Source organism: Tachypleus tridentatus, chromosome 3, assembly GCF_004210375.1.
Source record: "Tachypleus tridentatus isolate NWPU-2018 chromosome 3, ASM421037v1, whole genome shotgun sequence".
Lineage (NCBI taxonomy): Eukaryota > Metazoa > Arthropoda > Merostomata > Xiphosura > Limulidae > Tachypleus > Tachypleus tridentatus.
This window is the reverse complement of record NC_134827.1, coordinates 45,068,907-45,093,719: the sequence shown is the minus strand read 5'-3', so window position 1 is coordinate 45,093,719 and position 24,813 is coordinate 45,068,907. Positions and strand designations below refer to the sequence as shown.

The 24,813-nt window shown below is 32.6% G+C and overlaps 1 protein-coding gene across 1 annotated transcript in view; it reads left to right on the top strand.

Annotated features, from left to right (window-relative positions):
- The window catches only part of LOC143245831 (uncharacterized), a 55,434-nt gene that overhangs the window by 8,521 nt on the left and 22,100 nt on the right, over positions 1 to 24,813 (top strand). The window contains exons 2-3 of the mRNA XM_076492087.1: positions 7,883 to 8,073; positions 19,060 to 19,133. Of these exons, the coding sequence (XP_076348202.1) occupies positions 7,883 to 8,073; positions 19,060 to 19,133 (265 nt within the window). The remainder of the gene's footprint in view (positions 1 to 7,882; positions 8,074 to 19,059; positions 19,134 to 24,813) is intronic.

The window sequence follows — 24,813 nt, the reverse complement described above, 5'->3', positions numbered from 1 at the left end:
ATCCACGTTTAATCACTACACAAGAACACAGTACAGTCAATGCTGTATATCCACGTTTAATCACATCACAAGAACACAGTAGAGTCAATGCTGTATATCCACGTTTAATCACTACACAAGAACACAGTACAGTCAATGCTGTATATACACGTTTAATCACCACACAAGAACACAGTAGAGTCAATGCTGTATATCCACGTTTAATCACATCACAAGAACACAGTAGAGTCAATGCTGTACAACCACGTTTAATCACTACACAAGAACACAGTAGAGTCAATGCTGTATATCCACGTTTAATCACTTCACAAGAACACAGTAGAGTCAATGCTGTATATCCACGTTTAATCACTACACAAGAACACAGTACAGTCAATGCTGTATATCCACGTTTAATCACTACACAAAAACACAGTACAGTCAATGCTGTACATCCACGTTTAATCACATCACAAGAACACAGTAGAGTCAATGCTGTATATCCACGTTTAATCACTACACAAGAACACAGTAGAGTCAATGCTGTATATCCACGTTTAATCACCACACAAGAACACAGTAGAGTCAATGCTGTATATCCACGTTTAATCACATCACAAGAACACAGTAGAGTCAATGCTGTACAACCACGTTTAATCACTTCACAAGAACACAGTAGAGTCAATGCTGTATATCCACGTTTAATCACTACACAAGAACACAGTAGAGTCAATGCTGTACAACCACGTTTAATCACTTCACAAGAACACAGTAGAGTCAATGCTGTATATCCACGTTTAATCACTTCACAAGAACACAGTAGAGTCAATGCTGTATATCCACGTTTAATCACTACACAAGAACACAGTAGAGTCAATGCTGTACAACCACGTTTAATCACTACACAAGAACACAGTAGAGTCAATGCTGTATATCCACGTTTAATCACTACACAAGAACACAGTAGAGTCAATGCTGTATATCCACGTTTAATCACTACACAAGAACACAGTACAGTCAATGCTGTATATCCACGTTTAATCACTACACAAAAACACAGTACAGTCAATGCTGTATATACACGTTTAATCACCACACAAGAACACAGTACAGTCAATGCTGTATATCCACGTTTAATCACATCACAAGAACACAGTAGAGTCAATGCTGTACAACCACGTTTAATCACTACACAAGAACACAGTAGAGTCAATGCTGTATATCCTCGTTTAATCACTTCACAAGAACACAGTACAGTTAATGCTGTATATTCACGTTTAATCACTTCACAAGAACACAGTAGAGTCAATGCTGTATATTCACGTTTAATCACTTCACAAGAACACAGTACAGTCAATGCTGTACAACCACGTTTAATCACTACACAAGAACACAGTAGAGTCAATGCTGTATATCCAAGTTTAATCACTAGACAAGAACACAGTAGAGTCAATGCTGTATATCCACGTTTAATCACATCACAAGAACACAGTAGAGTCAATGCTGTATATCCACGTTTAATCACTACACAAGAACACAGTACAGTCAATGCTGTATATACACGTTTAATCACCACACAAGAACACAGTAGAGTCAATGCTGTATATCCACGTTTAATCACATCACAAGAACACAGTAGAGTCAATGCTGTACAACCACGTTTAATCACTACACAAGAACACAGTAGAGTCAATGCTGTATATCCACGTTTAATCACTTCACAAGAACACAGTAGAGTCAATGCTGTATATCCACGTTTAATCACTACACAAGAACACAGTACAGTCAATGCTGTATATCCACGTTTAATCACTACACAAAAACACAGTACAGTCAATGCTGTACATCCACGTTTAATCACATCACAAGAACACAGTAGAGTCAATGTTGTATATCCACGTTTAATCACTACACAAAAACACAGTACAGTCAATGCTGTATATACACGTTTAATCACCACACAAGAACACAGTACAGTCAATGCTGTATATCCACGTTTAATCACATCACAAGAACACAGTAGAGTCAATGCTGTACAACCACGTTTAATCACTTCACAAGAACACAGTAGAGTCAATGCTGTATATCCAAGTTTAATCACTACACAAGAACACAGTAGAGTCAATGCTGTACAACCACGTTTAATCACTTCACAAGAACACAGTAGAGTCAATGCTGTATATCCAAGTTTAATCACTTCACAAGAACACAGTAGAGTCAATGCTGTATAACCACGTTTAATCACTTCACAAGAACACAGTAGAGTCAATGCTGTATATCCACGTTTAATCACTACACGAGAACACAGTACAGTCACTGTAGCACAACCACGTTTAAACACATCACAAGAACAAAGTACAGTCACTGTTGCACAACCACGTTTAATCACTTCACGAGAACACAGTAATGTCACTATTGCACAAGCATTGCAGTACAGTCAATGCTGTATATCCACATTTAATCACTACACAAGAACACAGTACAGTCAATGCTGTATATCCACGTTTAATCACTATACAAGAACACAGTACAGTCAATGCTGTATATCCACGTTTAATCACTACACAAGAACACAGTAGAGTCAATGCTGTATTTCCTCGTTTAATCACTTCACAAGAACACAGTACAGTTAATGCTGTATATTCACGTTTAATCACTTCACAAGAACACAGTAGAGTCAATGCTGTATATCCACGTTTAATCACTACACAAGAACACAGTACAGTCAGTGCTGTATATCCACGTTTAATCACATCACAAGAACACAGTAGAGTCAATGCTGTACAACCACGTTTAATCACTTCACAAGAACACAGTACAGTCAATGCTGTATATCCACGTTTAATCACTACACAAGAACACAGTACAGTCAATGTTGTATATCCACGTTTAATCACATCACAAGAACACAGTAGAGTCAATGCTGTACAACCACGTTTAATCACTTCACAAGAACACAGTAGTGTCAATGCTGTATATCCAAGTTTAATCACTTCACAAGAACACAGTAGAGTCAATGCTGTATATCCACGTTTAATCACTACACAAGAACACAGTAGAGTCAATGCTGTATATCCAAGTTTAATCACTAGACAAGAACACAGTAGAGTCAATGCTGTACAACCACGTTTAATCACTTCACAAGAACATAGTAGAGTCAATGCTGTATATCCAAGTTTAATCACTAGACAAGAACACAGTAGAGTCAATGCTGTACAACCACGTTTAATCACTTCACAAGAACATAGTAGAGTCAATGCTGTATATCCAAGTTTAATCACTTCAGAAGAACACAGTAGAGTCAATGCTGTATATCCACGTTTAATCACTACACAAGAACACAGTAGAGTCAATGCTGTACAATCACGTTTAATCACTACACAAGAACACAGTAGTGTCAATGCTGTATATCCACGTTTAATCACTACACAAGAACACAGTACAGTCAATGCTGTATATCCACGTTTAATCACTACACAAGAACACAGTACAGTCAATGCTGTATATCCACGTTTAATCACATCACAAGAACACAGTAGAGTCAATGCTGTACAACCACGTTTAATCACTTCACAAGAACACAGTAGAGTCAATGCTGTATATCCAAGTTTAATCACTTCACAAGAACACAGTAGAGTCAATGCTGTATATCCACGTTTAATCACTACACAAGAACACAGTACAGTCAATGCTGTATATCCACGTTTAATCACTACACAAGAACACAGTACAGTCAGTGCTGTATATCCACGTTTAATCACATCATAAGAACACAGTAGAGTCAATGCTGTACAACCACGTTTAATCACTTCACAAGAACACAGTAGAGTCAATGCTGTATATCCAAGTTTAATCACTTCACAAGAACACATTAGAGTCAATGCTGTATATCCACGTTTAATCACTACACAAGAACACAGCAGAGTCAATGCTGTACAACCACGTTTAATCACTACACAAGAACACAGTAGAGTCAATGCTGTACAACCACGTTTAATCACTTCACAAGAACACAGTAGAGTCAATGCTGTATATCCAAGTTTAATCACTTCACAAGAACACAGTAGAGTCAATGCTGTATATCCACGTTTAATCACTACACAAGAACATAGTAGAGTCAATGCTGTACAACCACGTTTAATCACTACACAAGAACACAGTAGAGTCAATGCTGTATATCCACGTTTAATCACTACACAAGAACACAGTAGAGTCAATGCTGTATATCCACGTTTAATCACATCACAAGAACACAGTAGAGTCAATGCTGTACAACCACGTTTAATCAGTTCACAAGAACACAGTAGTGTCAATGCTGTACAACCACGTTTAATCACTACACAAGAACACAGTAGAGTCAATGCTGTACAACCACGTTTAATCACTACATAAGAACACAGTAGAGTCAATGCTGTATATCCAAGTTTAATCACTTCACAAGAACACATTAGAGTCAATGCTGTATATCCACGTTTAATCACTACACAAGAACACAGTAGAGTCAATGCTGTACAACCACGTTTAATCACTACACAAGAACACAGTAGAGTCAATGCTGTATATCCACGTTTAATCACTACACAAGAACACAGTAGAGTCAATTCTGTATATCCACGTTTAATCACTACACAAGAACACAGTAGAGTCAATGCTGCACAACCACGTTTAATCACTACACAAAAACACAGTAGAGTCAATGCTGTATATCCACGTTTAATCACTACACAAGAACACAGTTCAGTCAGTGCTGTATATCCACGTTTAATCACATCACAAGAACACAGTAGAGTCAATGCTGTATATCCAAGTTTAATCACTACACATGAACACAGTAGAGTCAATGCTGTACAACCACGTTTAATCACTTCACATGAACACAGTAGAGTCAATGCTGTATATCCAAGTTTAATCACTTCACAAGAACACAGTAGAGTCAATGCTGTATATCCACGTTTAATCACTACACAAGAACACATTAGAGTCAATGCTGTACAACCACATTTAATCACTACACAAGAACACAGTAGAGTCAATGCTGTATATCCATGTTTAATCACTACACAAGAACACATTAGAGTCAATGCTGTACAACCACATTTAATCACTACACAAGAACACAGTAGAGTCAATGCTGTATATCCATGTTTAATCATTACACAAGAACATAGTAGAGTCAATGCTGTATATCCACGTTTAATCACTACACAAGAACACAGTAGAGTCAATGCTGTATATCCACGTTTAATCACTACACAAACAAGGTAAAGTCAATGCTGTATATCCACGTTTAATCACTACACAAACAAGGTAAAGTCAATGCTGTATATCCACGTTTAATCACTACACAAACAAGGTAAAGTCAATACTGTATATCCACGTTTAATCACAACACAAGAACACAGTAGAGTCAATGCTGTATATCCACGTTTAATCACTACACAAACAAGGTAAAGTCAATGCTGTTTAATCACTACACAAACAAGGTAAAGTCAATGCTGTTTAATCACTACACAAACAAGGTAAAGTCAATGCTGTATAATCACTACACAAACAAGGTAAAGTCAATGCTGTATATCCACGTTTAATCACTCAAACAAGGTAAAGTCAATACAGACAGGTATAAAGATTTATTACACAATAATAATCACGACACAGAACTTTTCAGTTTTTTTATTTTCATGAGTTAAGAAATATTCTTAGAATACTTTTCCTAGAATAAAACTAATGAAATGATTTGATGGTTATTAGCCTACATTATCACCTAATTAATAAGTACTTTGTATAACTAGATACTAATTATTAATTAGTTTTTATCATTTAAGACAGACTTGAGAGGGTTTCATTTCTGTGTTATTCACTGGATTAAAGTCCTCATATCCTTTCTATATTTCATGAAGTTTGTTGGTGATTTATACCGGGTACAGGATTCCCTTGAAAAGAACACAAACACAACAGGAACGAGTTAATATTTAGTATCTAGTTTGTAGTTAATTAGAATTACGTGACGGTGTAAGCTACGAATTATTCCAAAGATTCATCAACTCTGGCAGTATTTAACCATAATTGTTAATACACTTACAAGAAACTCTGGCAGTATTTAATCATAATTGTTAATACACTTACAAGAAACTCTGGCAGTATTTAACCATAATTGTTAATACACTTACAAGAAACTTTGGCAGTATTTAATCATAATTGTTAATACACTTACAAGAAACTCTGGCAGTATTTAACCATAATTGTCAATACACTTACAAGAAACTCTGGCAGTATTTAACCATAATTTTTAATACACTTACAAGAAACTTTGGCAGTATTTAACCATAATTGTTAATACACTTACAAGAAACTCTGGCAGTATTTAACCATAATTGTTAATACACTTACAAGAAACGTTGGCAGTATTTAACCATAATTGTTAATACACTTACAAGAAACTTTGGCAGTATTTAACCATAATTGTTAATACACTTACAAGAAACTCTGGCAGTATTTAACCATAATTGTCAATACACTTACAAGAAACTTTGGCAGTATTTAACCATAATTGTTAATACACTTACAAGAAACTCTGGCAGTATTTAACCATAATTGTTAATACACTTACAAGAAACTTTGGCAGTATTTGACCACAATTGTTAATACACTTACAAGAAACTCTGGCAGTATTTAACCATAATTGTTAATACACTTACAAGAAACTTTGGCAGTATTTAACCATAATTGTTAATACACTTACAAGAAACTCTGGCAGTATTTAACCATAATTGTCAATACACTTACAAGAAACTTTGGCAGTATTTAACCATAATTGTCAATACACTTACAAGAAACTTTGGCAGTATTTAACCATAATTGTTAATACACTTACAAGAAACTCTGGCAGTATTTAACCATAATTGTCAATACACTTACAAGAAACTTTGGCAGTATTTAACCATAATTGTTAATACACTTACAAGAAACGTTGGCAGTATTTAACCATAATTGTTAATACACTTACAAGAAACTTTGGCAGTATTTAACCATAATTGTTAATACACTTACAAGAAACTCTGGCAGTATTTAACCATAATTGTCAATACACTTACAAGAAACTTTAGCAGTATTTAACCATAATTGTTAATACACTTACAAGAAACTCTGGCAGTATTTAACCATAATTGTCAATACACTTACAAGAAACTTTGGCAGTATTTAACCATAATTGTTAATACACTTACAAGAAACTTTGGCAGTATTTAACCATAATTGTTAATACACTTACAAGAAACTTTGGCAGTATTTAACCATAATTGTTAATACACTTACAAGAAACTCTGGCAATATTTAACCATAATTGTTAATACACTTACAAGAAACTTTGGCAGTATTTAACCATAATTGTTAATACACTTACAAGAAACACTGGCAGTATTTAACCATAATTGTTAATACACTTGCAAGAAACTCTGGCAGTATTTAACTATAATTGTCAGTACAGTTATACGAACAGTTTGGAACTACAGAACCAAGTCTGATAGAATCTCTTACAAGAACACTTTTAAAATACCATATGAAAACATAATATCGTTAAAAGACCACGTAAAGTAGGCTCTCTTGTTGCTTCAATACCAAAGAAGAATAGAGTCGCTTTCTAATCTTGATAAAGATTTAAGATGAACGACAGAGAACGTCTTTATAACATAGGAAATGTACTTTTGGTCCACTTGTCCTGAACAGGAAACAAAGAGCACATAATAGTGGGAGGTTTTCCTTCCCACTTTATCAGCGCAGACCCTAAGGTTTATAATCTTCTCTTTGTAAGTTTATAGTAATTTTGTTAATATTGGACAACATTGTAATGTGTAAATAAATATAGTGCTCTTATAAGTTACGAAGTTCACAGATATGTTGGTTACAGGTTCAACACGTCCTTTGTAACCCGCCTCTCGACCATTCGACGTAATAAACCTCAAAGTGCCACTTATGGCTACTCTTCTTCTCCAAAGAGTAGGTTTGGAGAATGCCCCTCTGAATCTACTAGCGGAAGAACCAACACCAATGAAGACAATGTCTCCAAAGATATTGATGTGTCCAAAAGAAACTCTGACGGTAAACCTCAAAGTTGCATTTTACTCTTTGTCAGTAAAAGTTTAAACATCTCTCCAGAGAGACTCCAACCATAGATTTATATGTATAGTTTGTCTTAAAAACTGGCTAGAATCAAAATTATTCTCAATATTTGAAACTTAATTTTATTTTTTTAAATAAACTAGGGCAAAATTAATTTTAAAGTAAAAGGAAATCCAAATAAACTAAGGCAAAATTAACCTTAAAGTAAAACGAAATCTAAATAAACTAAGGCAAAATTAACCTTAAAGTAAAATGAAATCCAAATAAACTAAGGCAAAATTAACCTTAAAGTAAAATGAAATCCAAATAAACTAAGGCAAAATTAACCTTAAAGTAAAACGAAATCCAAATAAACTAAGGCAAAATTAACCTTAAAGTAAAATGAAATCCAAATAAACTAAGGCAAAATTAACCTTAAAGTAAAATGAAATCCAAATAAACTAAGGCAAATTTAACATTAAAGTAAAAGGAAATCCACATATTTTAATTTTGAGATATAAGATCATAAAACTGAATTCCACATTATAGAAGACGGTAAATAGTAACATTAAAAGTGTATATTTCTCATAATTCAGTCTTAACTAAAATTACACGATTTCCTTTACTAACATTGTTAATAACAGGTAACCAGAAATACTGTTTCGTAAACAATATCTACAAATTGTGTGGTTCGAGAGTGTAGTGATAAACTATCCAGTGCAAAGTGTCATTCTTTATGTAATATTTCGTGTGTCAAACACCTGTGTGTGAAATATACTGAATGAACTCATTTAAATTTAAGCCTTGGCACTGATCAGTAATGTTAAGCCATTCTTTTTACTGTAATGTAGCTGATCACTTAATAATCAAAGGTATTCACTTTATGTTAACACACAATTAATTCATTTATTTTTTCATCTCTTTAATTCAAATACAGTGAGTGAAATCAAAAAGTATTGTGAGTCACGTGACTGTCATAAAGATGTTATATTTTAGGTTTAGTCACGTGACAGTTACCGGGTTGGAGAGTGTTTCTTAATAATTAAAATGTCATATATGATATCTTTCCTATGTATTCATTGTTTTAAGTGAAAGGACAATATTGTGATAGAAGTTAAATCATATCCGGCTGTTTTAGGAATAAATCTAAGAAAAATATGTCGTACTTGACTTTTGTGTCATTCTTTATTTAACATACTAATGTATAATTATTTATTATGTAGTACTTGACTTTTGTGTCATTCTTTATTTAACATACTAATGTATAATTATTTAATATGTCGTACGTGACTTTTGTGTCATTCTTTATTTAACATACTAATGTATAATTATTTATTATGTCCTACTTGACTTTTGTGTCATTCTTTATTTAACATACTAATGTATAATTATTTAATATGTCGTACGTGACTTTTGTGTCATTCTTTATTTAACATACTAATGTATAATTATTTATTATGTAGTACTTGACTTTTGTGTCATTCTTTATTTAACATACTAATGTATAATTATTTAATATGTCGTACGTGACTTTTGTGTCATTCTTTATTTAACATACTAATGTATAATTATTTATTATGTCCCACTTGACTTTTGTGTCATTCTTTATTTAACATACTAATGTATAATTATTTAATATGTCGTAATGTGACTTTGTGTCATTCTTTATTTAACATACTTATGTATAATTATTTGTTATGTCCTACTTGACTTTTGTGTCATTCTTTATTTAACATACTTATGTATAATTATTTAATATGTCATACGTGACTTTTGTGTCATTCTTTATTTAACATACTAATGTATAATTATTTAATATGTCGTACGTGACTTTTGTATCATTCTTTATTTAACATACTAATGTATAATTATTTAATATGTCGTACGTGACTTTTGTATCATTCTTTATTTAACATACTAATGTATAATTATTTAATATGTCGTACGTGACTTTTGTATCATTTTTTAATTAACATACTATTGTATAATTATTTAATATGTCGTACGTGACTTTTGTGTCATTCTTTATTTAACATACTAATGTATAATTATTCAATATGTCGTAATGTGACTTTTGTGTCATTCTTTATTTAACATACTAATGTATAATTATTTAATATGTCGTACGTGACTTTTGTGTCATTCTTTATTTAACATACTAATGTATAATTATTTAATATGTCGTACGTGACTTTTGTGTCATTCTTTATTTAACATACTAATGTATAATTATTTATTATGTCCCACTTGACTTTTGTGTCATTCTTTATTTAACATACTAATGTATAATTATTTAATATGTCGTACGTGACTTTTGTGTCATTCTTTATTTAACATACTAATGTATAATTATTTAATATGTCGTACGTGACTTTTGTGTCATTCTTTATTTAACATACTAATGTATAATTATTTATTATGTCCTACTTGACTTTTGTGTCATTCTTTATTTAACATACTAATGTATAATTATTTAATATGTCGTACGTGACTTTTGTGTCATTCTTTATTTAACATACTAATGTATAATTATTTATTATGTCCTACTTGACTTTTGTGTCATTCTTTATTTAACATACTAATGTATAATTATTTAATATGTCGTAATGTGACTTTTGTGTCATTCTTTATTTAACATACTAATGTATAATTATTTATTATGTCCTACTTGACTTTTGTGTCATTCTTTATTTAACATACTAATGTATAATTATTTAATATGTCGTACGTGACTTTTGTGTCATTCTTTATTTAACATACTAATGTATAATTATTTATTATGTCCTACTTGACTTTTGTGTCATTCTTTATTTAACATACTAATGTATAATTATTTAATATGTCGTACGTGACTTTTGTGTCATTCTTTATTTAACATACTTATGTATAATTATTTGTTATGTCCTACTTGACTTTTGTGTCATTCTTTATTTAACATACTTATGTATAATTATTTAATATGTCATACGTGACTTTTGTGTCATTCTTTATTTAACATACTAATGTATAATTATTTAATATGTCGTACGTGACTTTTGTATCATTCTTTATTTAACATACTAATGTATAATTATTTATTATGTCCTACTTGACTTTGTGTCATTCTTTATTTAACATACTAATGTATAATTATTTAATATGTCGTACGTGACTTTTGTGTCATTCTTTATTTAACATACTAATGTATAATTATTTAATATGTCCTACTTGACTTTTGTGTCATTCTTTATTTAACATACTAATGTATAATTATTTAATATGTCGTACGTGACTTTTGTGTCATTCTTTATTTAACATACTAATGTATAATTATTTAATATGTCGTACGTGACTTTTGTGTCATTCTTTATTTAACATACTAATGTATAATTATTTAATATGTCGTACGTGACTTTTGTGTCATTCTTTATTTAACATACTAATGTATAATTATTTAATATGTCGTACGTGACTTTTGTGTCATTCTTTATTTAACATACTAATGTATAATTATTTATTATGTCCTACTTGACTTTTGTGTCATTCTTTATTTAACATACTAATGTATAATTATTTAATATGTCGTACGTGACTTTTGTGTCATTCTTTATTTAACATACTAATGTATAATTATTTATTATGTCCTACTTGACTTTTGTGTCATTCTTTATTTAACATACTAATGTATAATTATTTAATATGTCGTACGTGACTTTTGTGTCATTCTTTATTTAACATACTAATGTATAATTATTTAATATGTCGTACGTGACTTTTGTGTCATTCTTTATTTAACATACTAATGTATAATTATTTAATATGTCGTACGTGACTTTTGTGTCATTCTTTATTTAACATACTAATGTATAATTATTTAATATGTCGTACGTGACTTTTGTGTCATTCTTTATTTAACATACTAATGTATAATTATTTATTATGTCCCACTTGACTTTTGTGTCATTCTTTATTTAACATACTAATGTATAATTATTTAATATGTCGTACGTGACTTTTGTGTCATTCTTTATTTAACATACTAATGTATAATTATTTAAAATGTCGTACGTGACTTTTGTGTCATTCTTTATTTAACATACTAATGTATAATTATTTAATATGTCGTACGTGACTTTTGTGTCATTCTTTATTTAACATACTAATATATAATTATTTAATATGTCCTACTTGACTTTTGTGTCATTCTTTATTTAACATACTAATGTATAATTATTTAATATGTCGTACGTGACTTTTGTGTCATTCTTTATTTAACATACTAATGTATAATTATTTAATATGTCGTACGTGACTTTTGTGTCATTCTTTATTTAACATACTAATATATAATTATTTAATATGTCGTACGTGACTTTTGTGTCATTCTTTATTTAACATACTTATTTATAATTATTTGTTATGTCCTACTTGACTTTTGTGTCATTCTTTATTTAACATACTAATGTATAATTATTTAATATGTCCTACTTGACTTTTGTGTCATTCTTTATTTAACATACTAATGTATAATTATTTAATATGTCGTACGTGACTTTTGTGTCATTCTTTATTTAACATACTAATATATAATTATTTAATATGTCGTACGTGACTTTTGTGTCATTCTTTATTTAACATACCTATGTATAATTATTTGTTATGTCCTACTTGACTTTTGTGTCATTCTTTATTTAACATACTAATGTATAATTATTTAATATGTCCTACTTGACTTTTGTGTCATTCTTTATTTAACATACTAATGTATAATTATTTAATATGTCGTACGTGACTTTTGTGTCATTCTTTATTTAACATACTAATATATAATTATTTAATATGTCGTACGTGACTTTTGTGTCATTCTTTATTTAACATACTTATGTATAATTACTTGTTTTTATTTATCTTCAATATCGTGTTTTATACTCTTTGGTGCCATTCTTAACATCTTATCTTGCCAGTTTGAAGAACAGTTTTTACACGTGATTTGAGTGCTTCTGTTTCAGTATATTCTTAGAAATATTATAAACCTTAAATGGTAATAAAACTAGGCGATCCTACAATTATTTTTGCTTTCTTGCGAAATTCTTTGTTTTTATGTGTTAGAAAATGTTTAAAAGTCCATGAAATAAAGTGTTAGATAAGTTAATATTGTGTTATCTGTTGTTGCATGAGTTATGTGTGAAGCGTTAGATAAGTTAATATTGTGTTATCTGTTGTTGCATGAGTTATGTGTAAAGCCTAAAAAAGTGACTCTTTCTCGCATACCTGTGTTGTATCGCCCAAGTTTACCCGAGAAAAGTATTGCTTTGAAGTTTGGAGTGTCATTAGCCTGCATGTTGTTTCAGAAGTATTTACACCAGATGGAGCCACTGCATCACAAGGGTTATGCAGCTTACTTCAGAAAGAACTTAACAATCCGACGTTTTTAGTGTTGCCTGCACTGACAACATCAAGTAGTTTAACAGGTGCGAAAGTTACGAATCAACAACACAGAAACACAAAGCCAAACAAACAACTAGAAATTAATTCATGAGACATCAATTTAAATTGAATTAAAATAAATACATGTTTAATTGTTCGTGGTACAAATATATGTTTATTAAATGACACTTGATGGTTAAGGTAAGTATATTTAAAATTAAAGTAAGCCTTTAACCATGAATAGTAGACACTTTATGCATGTTACACATTCATGACACTTGCACTCAGCACTTCTGTATCGTCTACTTTTCTGCCCGCGGAGTTCTTTCTGCATGCTACTCACGGACGTAACTAACACTGGTTGTAGGTGTTTGCATGGTTGATATTTTGTTTTAATGCCTCTCACAATCATAAAAAAATCAACCACTTACTTTCAACGGTTTTTTTCATCGCAAGTTCGATTTAGGCTTAAGAGGTTTTTTTTTTTTGCAATAATTATATATATGCTATCAGCTATATAATTTTGTGGCATCATGTTCTTTAAAGAGAAACTTGCTAAAAACATGTGAAATTCTGTTACAATACTAAGGACACAATGAATAAACAATTTATTATTCATATCAGTTCATCATCGTGTTTGAAAGAAAGTTTAGACGTAGGAAGATATTTAAAAGGATCTTTTAATGGAGGGCAACTGTATAGGAAGTTTCGGGCGTCATTCAGAGCTGTCCTAGCAGCTTGTAACGTCTAGACAGATACCATCCATTCAGCACCATTGCTTTTCAATTAAAAACTTGCCAGAGTTTTTTTTCTGAAACGAATCAGTGTTGCGTCGATTGTGCCATCTATCGACAAATATGTAAACAAATCACATTCTAATGAGATATATCACTGTCACCGTTTTCTGACTAAATACTTTAGAAACACTTACTGCATAATGTGAAGCCAGTGTTGTCTCCACAACTTAAGTATGATTTTTCTGTTTCTATTAGCAAATATTAAGTAAAAATTATATTAATGGAATTTGTAACAGATCATCTGATGATGATGATGAAATTTGTGATAAACTTTACAATGAGATGAAGATTTCAGCTGTAAATGAAGTCATAATTATGGTTTATTTTAATTTCATACATACTTATTTGGAAACACTAGAATCAAACAGTGAGAGAGAAAGGTTTAGAAAAGTGTGCAAAAGGGTTTTCTTCACCACTTAATCAAGAAACCTACTAGGAACAATGCTATTTTATGTATGTAATGTTAACGTTAAATATAGAAATGATTGAGAGAATGGATGCTGGAGGACATATGGATGCAGGTGGTCATTGCTGTATTAGATTTGATGTTTTGCTTCATATGGGGACTTATAACGCTAAAAACCGGGTTTCGATACCCGTGGTGGGCAGAGCACAGATAGCCCATTGAGTAGCTTGTGTTTAATTAAAAACAACAACTGCATATAAAGATAAGGAATAACAATATTTTGGTTACAAATTCTGGGGGAATGCAACAACAACTATCTGTTGTGATTTGGACATCACAGTTATATGGAGACACTGAATTATCTGTTGTGATTTGGACATCTCAGTTATATGGAGACACTGAATTATCTGTTGTGATTTGGACATCTCAGTTATGTGGAGACACTGAACTATCTGTTGTGATTTGGACATCTCAGATATATGGAGACACTGAACTATCTGTTGTGATTTGGACATCTTAATTATGTGGAGACACTGAACTATCTGTTGTAATTTGGACATCTCAGTTATGTGGAGACACTGAACTATCTGTTGTGATTTGGACATCTCAGTTATATGGAGACACTGAACTATCTGTTGTGATTTGGACATCTTAATTATGTGGAGACACTGAACTATCTGTTGTGATTTGGACATCTCAGTTATGTGGAGACACTGAACTATCTGTTGTAATTTAGACATCTCAGTCATATGGAGACACTGAACTATCTGTTGTGATATGGACATCTCAGTTATATGGAGACACTGAACTATCTGTTGTGATTTGGACATCTCAGTTATATGGAGACACTGAACTATCTGTTGTAATTTGGACATCTCAGTTATGTGGAGACACTGAACTATCTGTTGTGATTTGGACATCTCAGTTATGTGGAGACACTGAACTATCTGTTGTAATTTGGACATCTCAGTTATGTGGAGACACTGAACTATCTGTTGTGATTTGGACATCTCAGTTATATGGAGACACTGAACTATCTGTTGTGATTTGGACATCTTAGTTATATGGAGACACTGAACTATCTGTTGTTACTTGGACATCTCAGTTATATGGAGACACTGATGGGATGTGGATATTTTTTTAAATATTCAAGGTGAACGTGTTTGATAAGTAAAAAAACCAAGTTGGATCACTAATCTTATAAAAGACATAACTAAAGGTAAGCATCATAAACCTAAGAAATTTAAATTGACATGTTTAACAGGAGATTTAGAAGATTATAGGAGATCAAAAAAGTTGGTGAAACAGTAACTTAGTGAATCAGAAAGGATGTATGAGAAAAGGTTGGCTGAAACTGTTAAAATAGTAAACAAAATGGAGGTATGATTCTCAAGAATTATAGAAGAAAGTTGTTACTTATAGCTATAAGATGGGTGGGTTATTAAAGTCTGTAGTTTCTTCAGTTTTTACTAAAGAAAATTTGAGAAGTTGATAGATGGAAACGACATCAAACAAGATTCTGCATCAATTCTGAGTTGGTTTTAAAACTAACAATAGGACTCCTGGGCCACATACTTTTTCCCCAATGGTTTTGAAGGAGGTTAAAGATTGGATATGTGAACCACTTACTACTATTTTTTGTAAAGTAGACAAGTACCAGAGGATTGAAAGTTAGCTCATTAGTCACATCATCACTGCAGGCCTAACCGTGATAATGTTACAAGCAAAACAATACTTGCAGGTTCAATCGTGATGGTGTGACAGATCTAACAGTGGTGGTGTTATAGACCTAACCATACTGGCATTGCAGGCCTAACCGTGATGGTGTGACAGATCTAACAGTGGTGGTGTTATAGGCCTAACCGTATTAGTATTGCAGGTCTAACCTTGATGGTGTCACAGATCTAACAGTGGTGTTGTTATAGACCCAACCATACTGGCATTGCAGGTCTAACCGTGATGGTGTGACAGATCTAACAGTGGTGGTGTTATAGGCCTAATCATATTAGTATTGCAGGTTCAATCGTGATGGTGTGACAGATCTAACAGTGGTGGTGTTATAGGCCTAACCATATTCGTATTGCAGGTCTAACCGTGATGGTATGGCATTTCTAACCTTGATGATGTGAGAGGTCTGTGTTGATGTTACAGGCCTAACCATGATGATACGTCAGACCTAACCTTGAGGGTTTGGTAGACCTAACCAGATTAGTATAAAAGACATAATCATGATGGTGTGACAGACTTTAAAGTAATAGTGAGAAAGTTTTAAAAGTAATGGTGTGACAGGCTCAAAGGTAATGGTGAGAGAGATTTGAAGAGAATGGTGTGACAGACTTAAAGGTAATGGTGAGAGAGATTTGAAGGTAATGGTGTGACAGACTAAAAGCAATGGTGAGATTTGAAGGTAATGGTGTGACAGACTTAAAGGTAATGGTGAGAGAAATTTGAAGGTAATGGTGTGACAGACTTAAAGGTAAACGTGACAGACTTAAAGGTAATGGTGAGAGAGATTTGAAGGTAATGGTATGACAGACTTAAAGGTAAACGCGAGAGAAATTTGAAGGTAATGGTGTCATAGACTTAAAGGTAATGGTGCGACAGACCTTAAAGGCAATGGTGAGAGAGATCTGAAGGCAATGGTGTAAAGATACAGGCCTAAAAGGCAATGGTGAGAAACATTTGAAGGCAATGGTGCGACAGGTTTAAAGGCAGTGGCGAGAGATCTGAAGGCAATGGTGCGACAGGCCTAAAGGCAACGGTGAGAGAGATCTGAAAGGCAATGGTGCGACAGGCCTAAAGGTAATGGTGAGAGAGATCTGAAGGCAATGGTGTGACAGGTTTAAAGGTAATGGTAAGAGACACTTAAAGGTAGTGGTGACAGAAATTTGAAAGTAATGGTGAAAGAGATTAGAAGGTAATGGTGTGACAGGTTTAAAAGTAATGGTGAGAGAGATTTGAAGGTAATGGTGTGACAGGTTTAAAGGTAATGGTGAGAGAGATTTGAAGGTAATGGTGTGACAGGTTTAAAATGTAATGGCAAGAGAGATTTGAAGGTAATGGTATGACAGACTTAAAGGTAATGGTGACAGAGATGTGAAGGTAATGGTGAGAGAGATTAGAAGGTAGTGGTATGACAGACTTAAAGGTAATGGTGACAGAGATGTGAAGGTAATGTTGAGAGAGATTAGAAGGTAATGGTGTGACAGGTTTAAAAGTAATGGTGACAGAGATTTGAAGGTAATTGTGTGACAGGTTTAAAAGTAATGGTGACAGAGATTTGAAGGTAATTGTGTGACAGGTTTAAATATACAACTAGTTACTCTAACAACATGGTTTTGGAGAAAAGTCCAACTAAAACAGTTAAATATGACTGTTTTTGTTAGAAATCTTATGTTTAAATATGAAAGAGTTAACAACTAGTGACCTGCTAGCGTTTTCATGTTTGAAGTAGTTTAAAATCTACTGTAAGATACAGAATCAATCCACAGATTCTTCTAGGGTTAGTTTATCAGTAATCTCACTAGAGTCTCAGCTATGTCTCTATCTAAACAATATTTTATAAAAACCTTACGTGGTTGGAAGCCATTAAAAGATTATATTAACTTGCATGTTTCTGTTATAAGTTCATGTTTCCAAATGAATAGTTCTTATATTTCTTCGCTACACTTTTCCACGTTTGTCAAGACCGAATTTCAACTTTCATTAAAAAGTCATGCTTGTTGCTTGTGGCCGCGGTTTCAGGGCCGAGCTTGGGAATTTTTTTATTTTAGCTCAAGTAAAGCGTTAGAATAACAGTACAAAATGCATGACGTCACTCAAGCCAGAACAGCATGCACCTGTTAAAGAAGTTTAGGATAAACAGTGGAATCATTATTATTTTATATGTTAGTATAGTTTTTACTGTACTTGCTTACCTGTATTTTCGTCAGATGTTAATTAAATCAAACTATAAAAATATCCAACAAACGATACACCCATAGTACCACTTTATCATTTACAATTCTAACTTTAAATTCATATAAAATTTATTTTATATAAATTGTTAAAACACTAGACCGGATTATATTTAATATTCAATAACCTTAAAATAGTAAACGTTTCTATAGAGAAACAATGACGTATTTCTACATACTGAACTGTCTTTCCAGATGTACTCTTACGTCACATTTCTATAACAATGACGTATTTCTACATACTGAACTGTCTTTCCAGATGTACTCTTACGTCACATTTCTATAACAATGACGTATTTCTACATACTGAACTGTCTTTCCAGATGTACTCTTACGTCACATTTCTATAACAATGACGTATTTCTACATACTGAACTGTCTTTTCAGATGTACTCTTATTTCTATTCATAACTTATTTCAGAAGACGACCAGGAACTACCAAACGTGACCATCTTAACCAAACAACATAAAACCGCCATCAGAGCCCTCAGAAAGGTAAGACAAATTAATATTTCTCAGTCACAAACACCTCTTATGTAGAAACTCTTGAGAAATTCTATCTTTGTAACTAACAAAGTGAGAATATTCCTTGTTAATTGTTTGTTGTGATTTCACAAAATCAACAAATTACGTTTATACCCTAATAATATACAGGCAACACTTTAATTTTAAGTAACAATATAAAGGTGAGCTATGTGTGGTATAACTAATGATATAGAGGTCAATCGTTTGTGCTATACGTAATATCATAAAGTTCAACTACTTATATAGAAGTCAACTATCGGTACAGTAAGTAATAACATGGAAGCCAACTAACTACACTATAAGTAATGATATGTGGGTCAAATTATCGTCATATGAGAAAATATACAGAAGACAGCTACGTATAACCTCCCCTCCTTCCTTTGTTTAAATGTAATATATCATCTACAGTTCTCTCCCTTACTTGTGTTTTAATGTAATGTATCATCTACAGTCTTCTCCCTCACTTGTTTTTAATATAATGTATCATCTACAGTAAACTCCCTCTCTTCTTTTAAATGTAATGTATCATCTACAGATCTCTCCCTCACTTGTTTTTTAACGTAATGTATCATCTACAGTCAACTCCCTTTCTTGTTTTTAAATGTAATGTATCATCTACAGTCCCCTCCCTCTCTTGTTTTAAATGTAATGTATCATCTACAGTCTTCTCCTCACTTGTTTTTAAATGTAATGTATCATCTACAGTCAACTCCCTTTCTTGTTTTTTAATGTAATGTATCATCTACAGTCAACTCCCTTTCTTGTTTTCAAATGTAATGTATCATCTACAGTCCCCTCCCTCTCTTGTTTTAAATGTAATGTATCATCTACAGTCTTCTCCCTCACTTGTTTTTAAATGTAATGTATCATCTACAGTCAACTCCCTTTCTTGTTTTTTAATGTAATGTATCATCTACAGTCCCCTCCCTCACTTGTTTTTAAATGTAATGTATCATCTACAGTCCCCTCCCTCTCTTGTTTTTAAGTGTAATGTATCATCTACAGTCAACTCCTTCTCTTGTTTTTTAATGTAATGTATCATCTACAGTCAACTCCCTCTCTTGTTTTAAATGTAATGTGTCATCTACAGTCAACTCCCTCTCTTGTTTTAAATGTAATGTATCATCTACAGTTCCCTCCCACTCTTGTTTTTAAATATAATGTATCATCTACAGTCCCTTCCCTCTCTTCTTTTTTAATGTAGTGTATCATCTACAGTCAACTCCCTTTCTTGTTTTTAAATGTAATGTATCATCTACAGTCCCCTCCCCCTCTTGTTTTTAAATGTAATGTATCATCTACAGTCCCCTCCCTCTCTTGTTTTTAAATGTAATGTATCATCTACAGTCAACTCCTTCTCTTGTTTTTAAATGTAATGTATCATCTACAGTCAACTCCCTCTCTTGTTTTAAATGTAATGTATCATCTACAGTCAACTCCCTCTCTTGTTTTTAAATGTAATGTATCATCTACAGTTCTCTCCCTCACTTGTTTTTTAACGTAATGTATCATCTACAGTCAACTCCCTTTCTTGTTTTTAAATGTAATGTATCATCTACAGTCCCCTCCCTCTCTTGTTTTAAATGTAATATATCATCTACAGTCTTCTCCCTCACTTGTTTTTAAATGTAATGTATCATCTACAGTCAACTCCCTTTCTTGTTTTTTAATGTAATGTATCATCTACAGTCAACTCCCTTTCTTGTTTTCAAATGTAATGTATCATCTACAGTCCCCTCCCTCTCTTGTTTTAAATGTAATGTATCATCTACAGTCTTCTCCCTCACTTGTTTTTAAATGTAATGTATCATCTACAGTCAACTCCCTTTCTTGTTTTTTAATGTAATGTATCATCTACAGTCCCCTCCCTCACTTGTTTTTAAATGTAATGTATCATCTACAGTAAACTCCCCCTCTTGTTTTTAAATGTAATGTATCATCTACAGTCCCCTCCCTCTCTTGTTTTTAAATGTAATGTATCATCTACAGTCAACTCCTTCTCTTGTTTTTAAATGTAATGTATCATCTACAGTCAACTCCCTCTCTTGTTTTAAATGTAATGTATCATCTACAGTTCTCTCCCTCACTTGTTTTTTAACGTAATGTATCATCTACAGTCAACTCCCTTTCTTGTTTTTAAATGTAATGTATCATCTACAGTCCCTTCCCTCTCTTGTTTTAAATGTAATGTATCATCTACAGTCCACTCCCTCTCTTGTTTTTAAGTGTAATGTATCATCTACAGTCAACTCCTTCTCTTGTTTTTTAATGTAATGTATCATCTACAGTCAACTCCCTCTCTTGTTTTAAATGTAATGTGTCATCTACAGTCCCCTACCTCTCTTGTTTTTTAATGTAGTGTATCATCTACAGTCAACTCCCTTTCTTGTTTTTAAATGTAATGTATCATCTACAGTCCCTTCCCCCTCTTGTTTTTAAATGTAATATATCATCTACAGTCTTCTCCCTCACTTGTTTTTAAATGTAATGTATCATCTACAGTCTTCTCCCTCACTTGTTTTTAATGTAATGTATCATCTACAGTAAACTCCCTCTCTTCTTTTAAATGTAATGTATCATCTACAGTTCTCTCCCTCACTTGTTTTTTAACGTAATGTATCATCTACAGTCAACTCCCTTTCTTGTTTTTAAATGTAATGTATCAACTACAGTCCCCTCCCTCTCTTGTTTTAAATGTAATGTATCATCTACAGTCTTCTCCCTCACTTGTTTTTAAATGTAATGTATCATCTACAGTCAACTCCCTTTCTTGTTTTTTAATGTAATGTATCATCTACAGTCAACTCCCTTTCTTGTTTTCAAATGTAATGTATCATCTACAGTCCCCTCCCTCTCTTGTTTTAAATGTAATGTATCATCTACAGTCTTCTCCCTCACTTGTTTTTTAATGTAATGTATCATCTACAGTCAACTCCCTCTCTTGTTTTAAATGTAATGTGTCATCTACAGTCAACTCCCTCTTGTTTTAAATGTAATGTATCATCTACAGTTCCCTCCCTCTCTTGTTTTTAAATATAATGTATCATCTACAGTCCCCTCCCTCTCTTGTTTTTTAATGTAGTGTATCATCTACAGTCAACTCCCTTTCTTGTTTTTAAATGTAATATATCATCTACAGTCCCTTCCCCCTCTTGTTTTTAAATGTAATGTATCATCTACAGTCCCCTCCCTCTCTTGTTTTTAAATGTAATGTATCATCTACAGTCAACTCCTTCTCTTGTTTTTAAATGTAATGTATCATCTACAGTCCCCTCCCTCTCTTGTTTTTAAATGTAATGTATCATCTACAGTCAACTCCCTCTCTTGTTTTTAAATGTAATGTATCATCTACAGTTCTCTCCCTCACTTGTTTTTTAACGTAATGTATCATCTACAATCAACTCCCTTTCTTGTTTTTAAATGTAATGTATCATCTACAGTCCCCTCCCTCTCTTGTTTTGAATGTAATGTATCATCTACAGTCTTCTCCCTCACTTGTTTTTAAATATAATGTATCATCTACAGTCAACTCCCTTTCTTGTTTTAAATGTAATGTGTCATCTACAGTCAACTCCCTCTCTTGTTTTAAATGTAATGTATCATCTACAGTTCCCTCCCTCTCTTGTTTTTAAATATAATGTATCATCTACAGTCCCCTCCCTCTCTTGTTTTTTAATGTAGTGTATCATCTACAGTCAACTCCCTTTCTTGTTTTTAAATGTAATGTATCATCTACTGTCCCTTCCCCCTCTTGTTTTTAAATGTAATGTATCATCTACAGTCCCCTCCCTCTCTTGTTTTTAAATGTAATGTATCATCTACAGTCAACTCCTTCTCTTGTTTTTAAATGTAATGTATCATCTACAGTCAACTCCCTCTCTTGTTTTCAAATGTAATGTATCATCTACAGTCCCCTCCCTCTCTTGTTTTAAATGTAATGTATCATCTACAGTCTTCTCCCTCACTTGTTTTTAAATGTAATGTATCATCTACAGTCCCCTCCCTCACTTGTTTTTAAATGTAATGTATCATCTACAGTAAACTCCCTCTCTTGTTTTAAATGTAATGTATCATCTACAGTCCCCTCCCTCTCTTGTTTTTAAGTGTAATGTATCATCTACAGTCAACTCCTTCTCTTGTTTTTTAATGTAATGTATCATCTACAGTCAACTCCCTCTCTTGTTTTAAATGTAATGTGTCATCTACAGTCCCCTACCTCTCTTGTTTTTTAATGTAGTGTATCATCTACAGTCAACTCCCTTTCTTGTTTTTAAATGTAATGTATCATCTACAGTCCCCTCCCCCTCTTGTTTTTAAATGTAATATATCATCTACAGTCAACTCCCTTTCTTGTTTTTTAAATGTAATGTATCATCTACAGTTCTCTCCCTCACTTGTTTTTAACGTAATGTATCATCTACAGTCAACTCCCTTTCTTGTTTTTAAATGTAATGTATCATCTACAGTAAACTCCCTCTCTTGTTTTAAATGTAATGTATCATCTACAGTCAACTCCCTCTCTTGTTTTAAATGTAATGTGTCATCTACAGTCCCCTACCTCTCTTGTTTTTTAATGTAGTGTATCATCTACAGTCAACTCCCTTTCTTGTTTTTAAATGTAATGTATCATCTACAGTCCCTTCCCCCTCTTGTTTTTAAATGTAATATATCATCTACAGTCTTCTCCCTCACTTGTTTTTAAATGTAATGTATCATCTACAGTCAACTCCCTTTCTTGTTTTTTAATGTAATGTATCATCTACAGTCCCCTCCCTCACTTGTTTTTAAATGTAATGTATCATCTACAGTAAACTCCCTCTCTTGTTTTAAATGTAATGTATCATCTACAGTCCCCTCCCTCTCTTGTTTTTAAGTGTAATGTATCATCTACAGTCAACTCCTTCTCTCGTTTTTTAATGTAATGTATCATCTACAGTCAACTCCCTCTCTTGTTTTAAATGTAATGTGTCATCTACAGTCAACTCCCTCTCTTGTTTTAAATGTAATGTATCATCTACAGTCCCCTCCCTCTCTTGTTTTTAAATATAATGTATCATCTACAGTCCCCTCCCTCTCTTGTTTTTAAATCTAATGTATCATCTACAGTCCCCTCCCTCTCTTGTTTTTTCATGTAGTGTATCATCTACAGTCCCCTCCCCCTCTTGTTTTTAAATGTAATGTATCATCTACAGTCCCCTCCCTCTCTTGTTTTTAAATGTAATGTATCATCTACAGTCAACTCCTTCTCTTGTTTTTAAATGTAATGTATCATCTACAGTCCCCTCCCTCTCTTGTTTTTAAATGTAATGTATCATCTACAGTCAACTCCTTTCTTGTTTTAAATGTAATGTATCATCTACAGTCCCTCCCCTCTTGTTTTTAAATGTAATGTATCATCTACAGTCAACTCCCTCTCTTGTTTTTAAATGTAATGTATCATCTACAGTCCCCTCCCTCTCTTGTTTTTAAATGTAATGTATCATCTACAGTCAACTCCTTCTCTTGTTTTTAAATGTAATGTATCATCTACAGTCAACTCCCTCTCTTGTTTTTAAATGTAATGTATCATCTACAGTCAACTCCTTCTCTTGTTTTTAAATGTAATGTATCATCTACAGTCAACTCCTTCTCTTGTTTTTAAATGTAATGT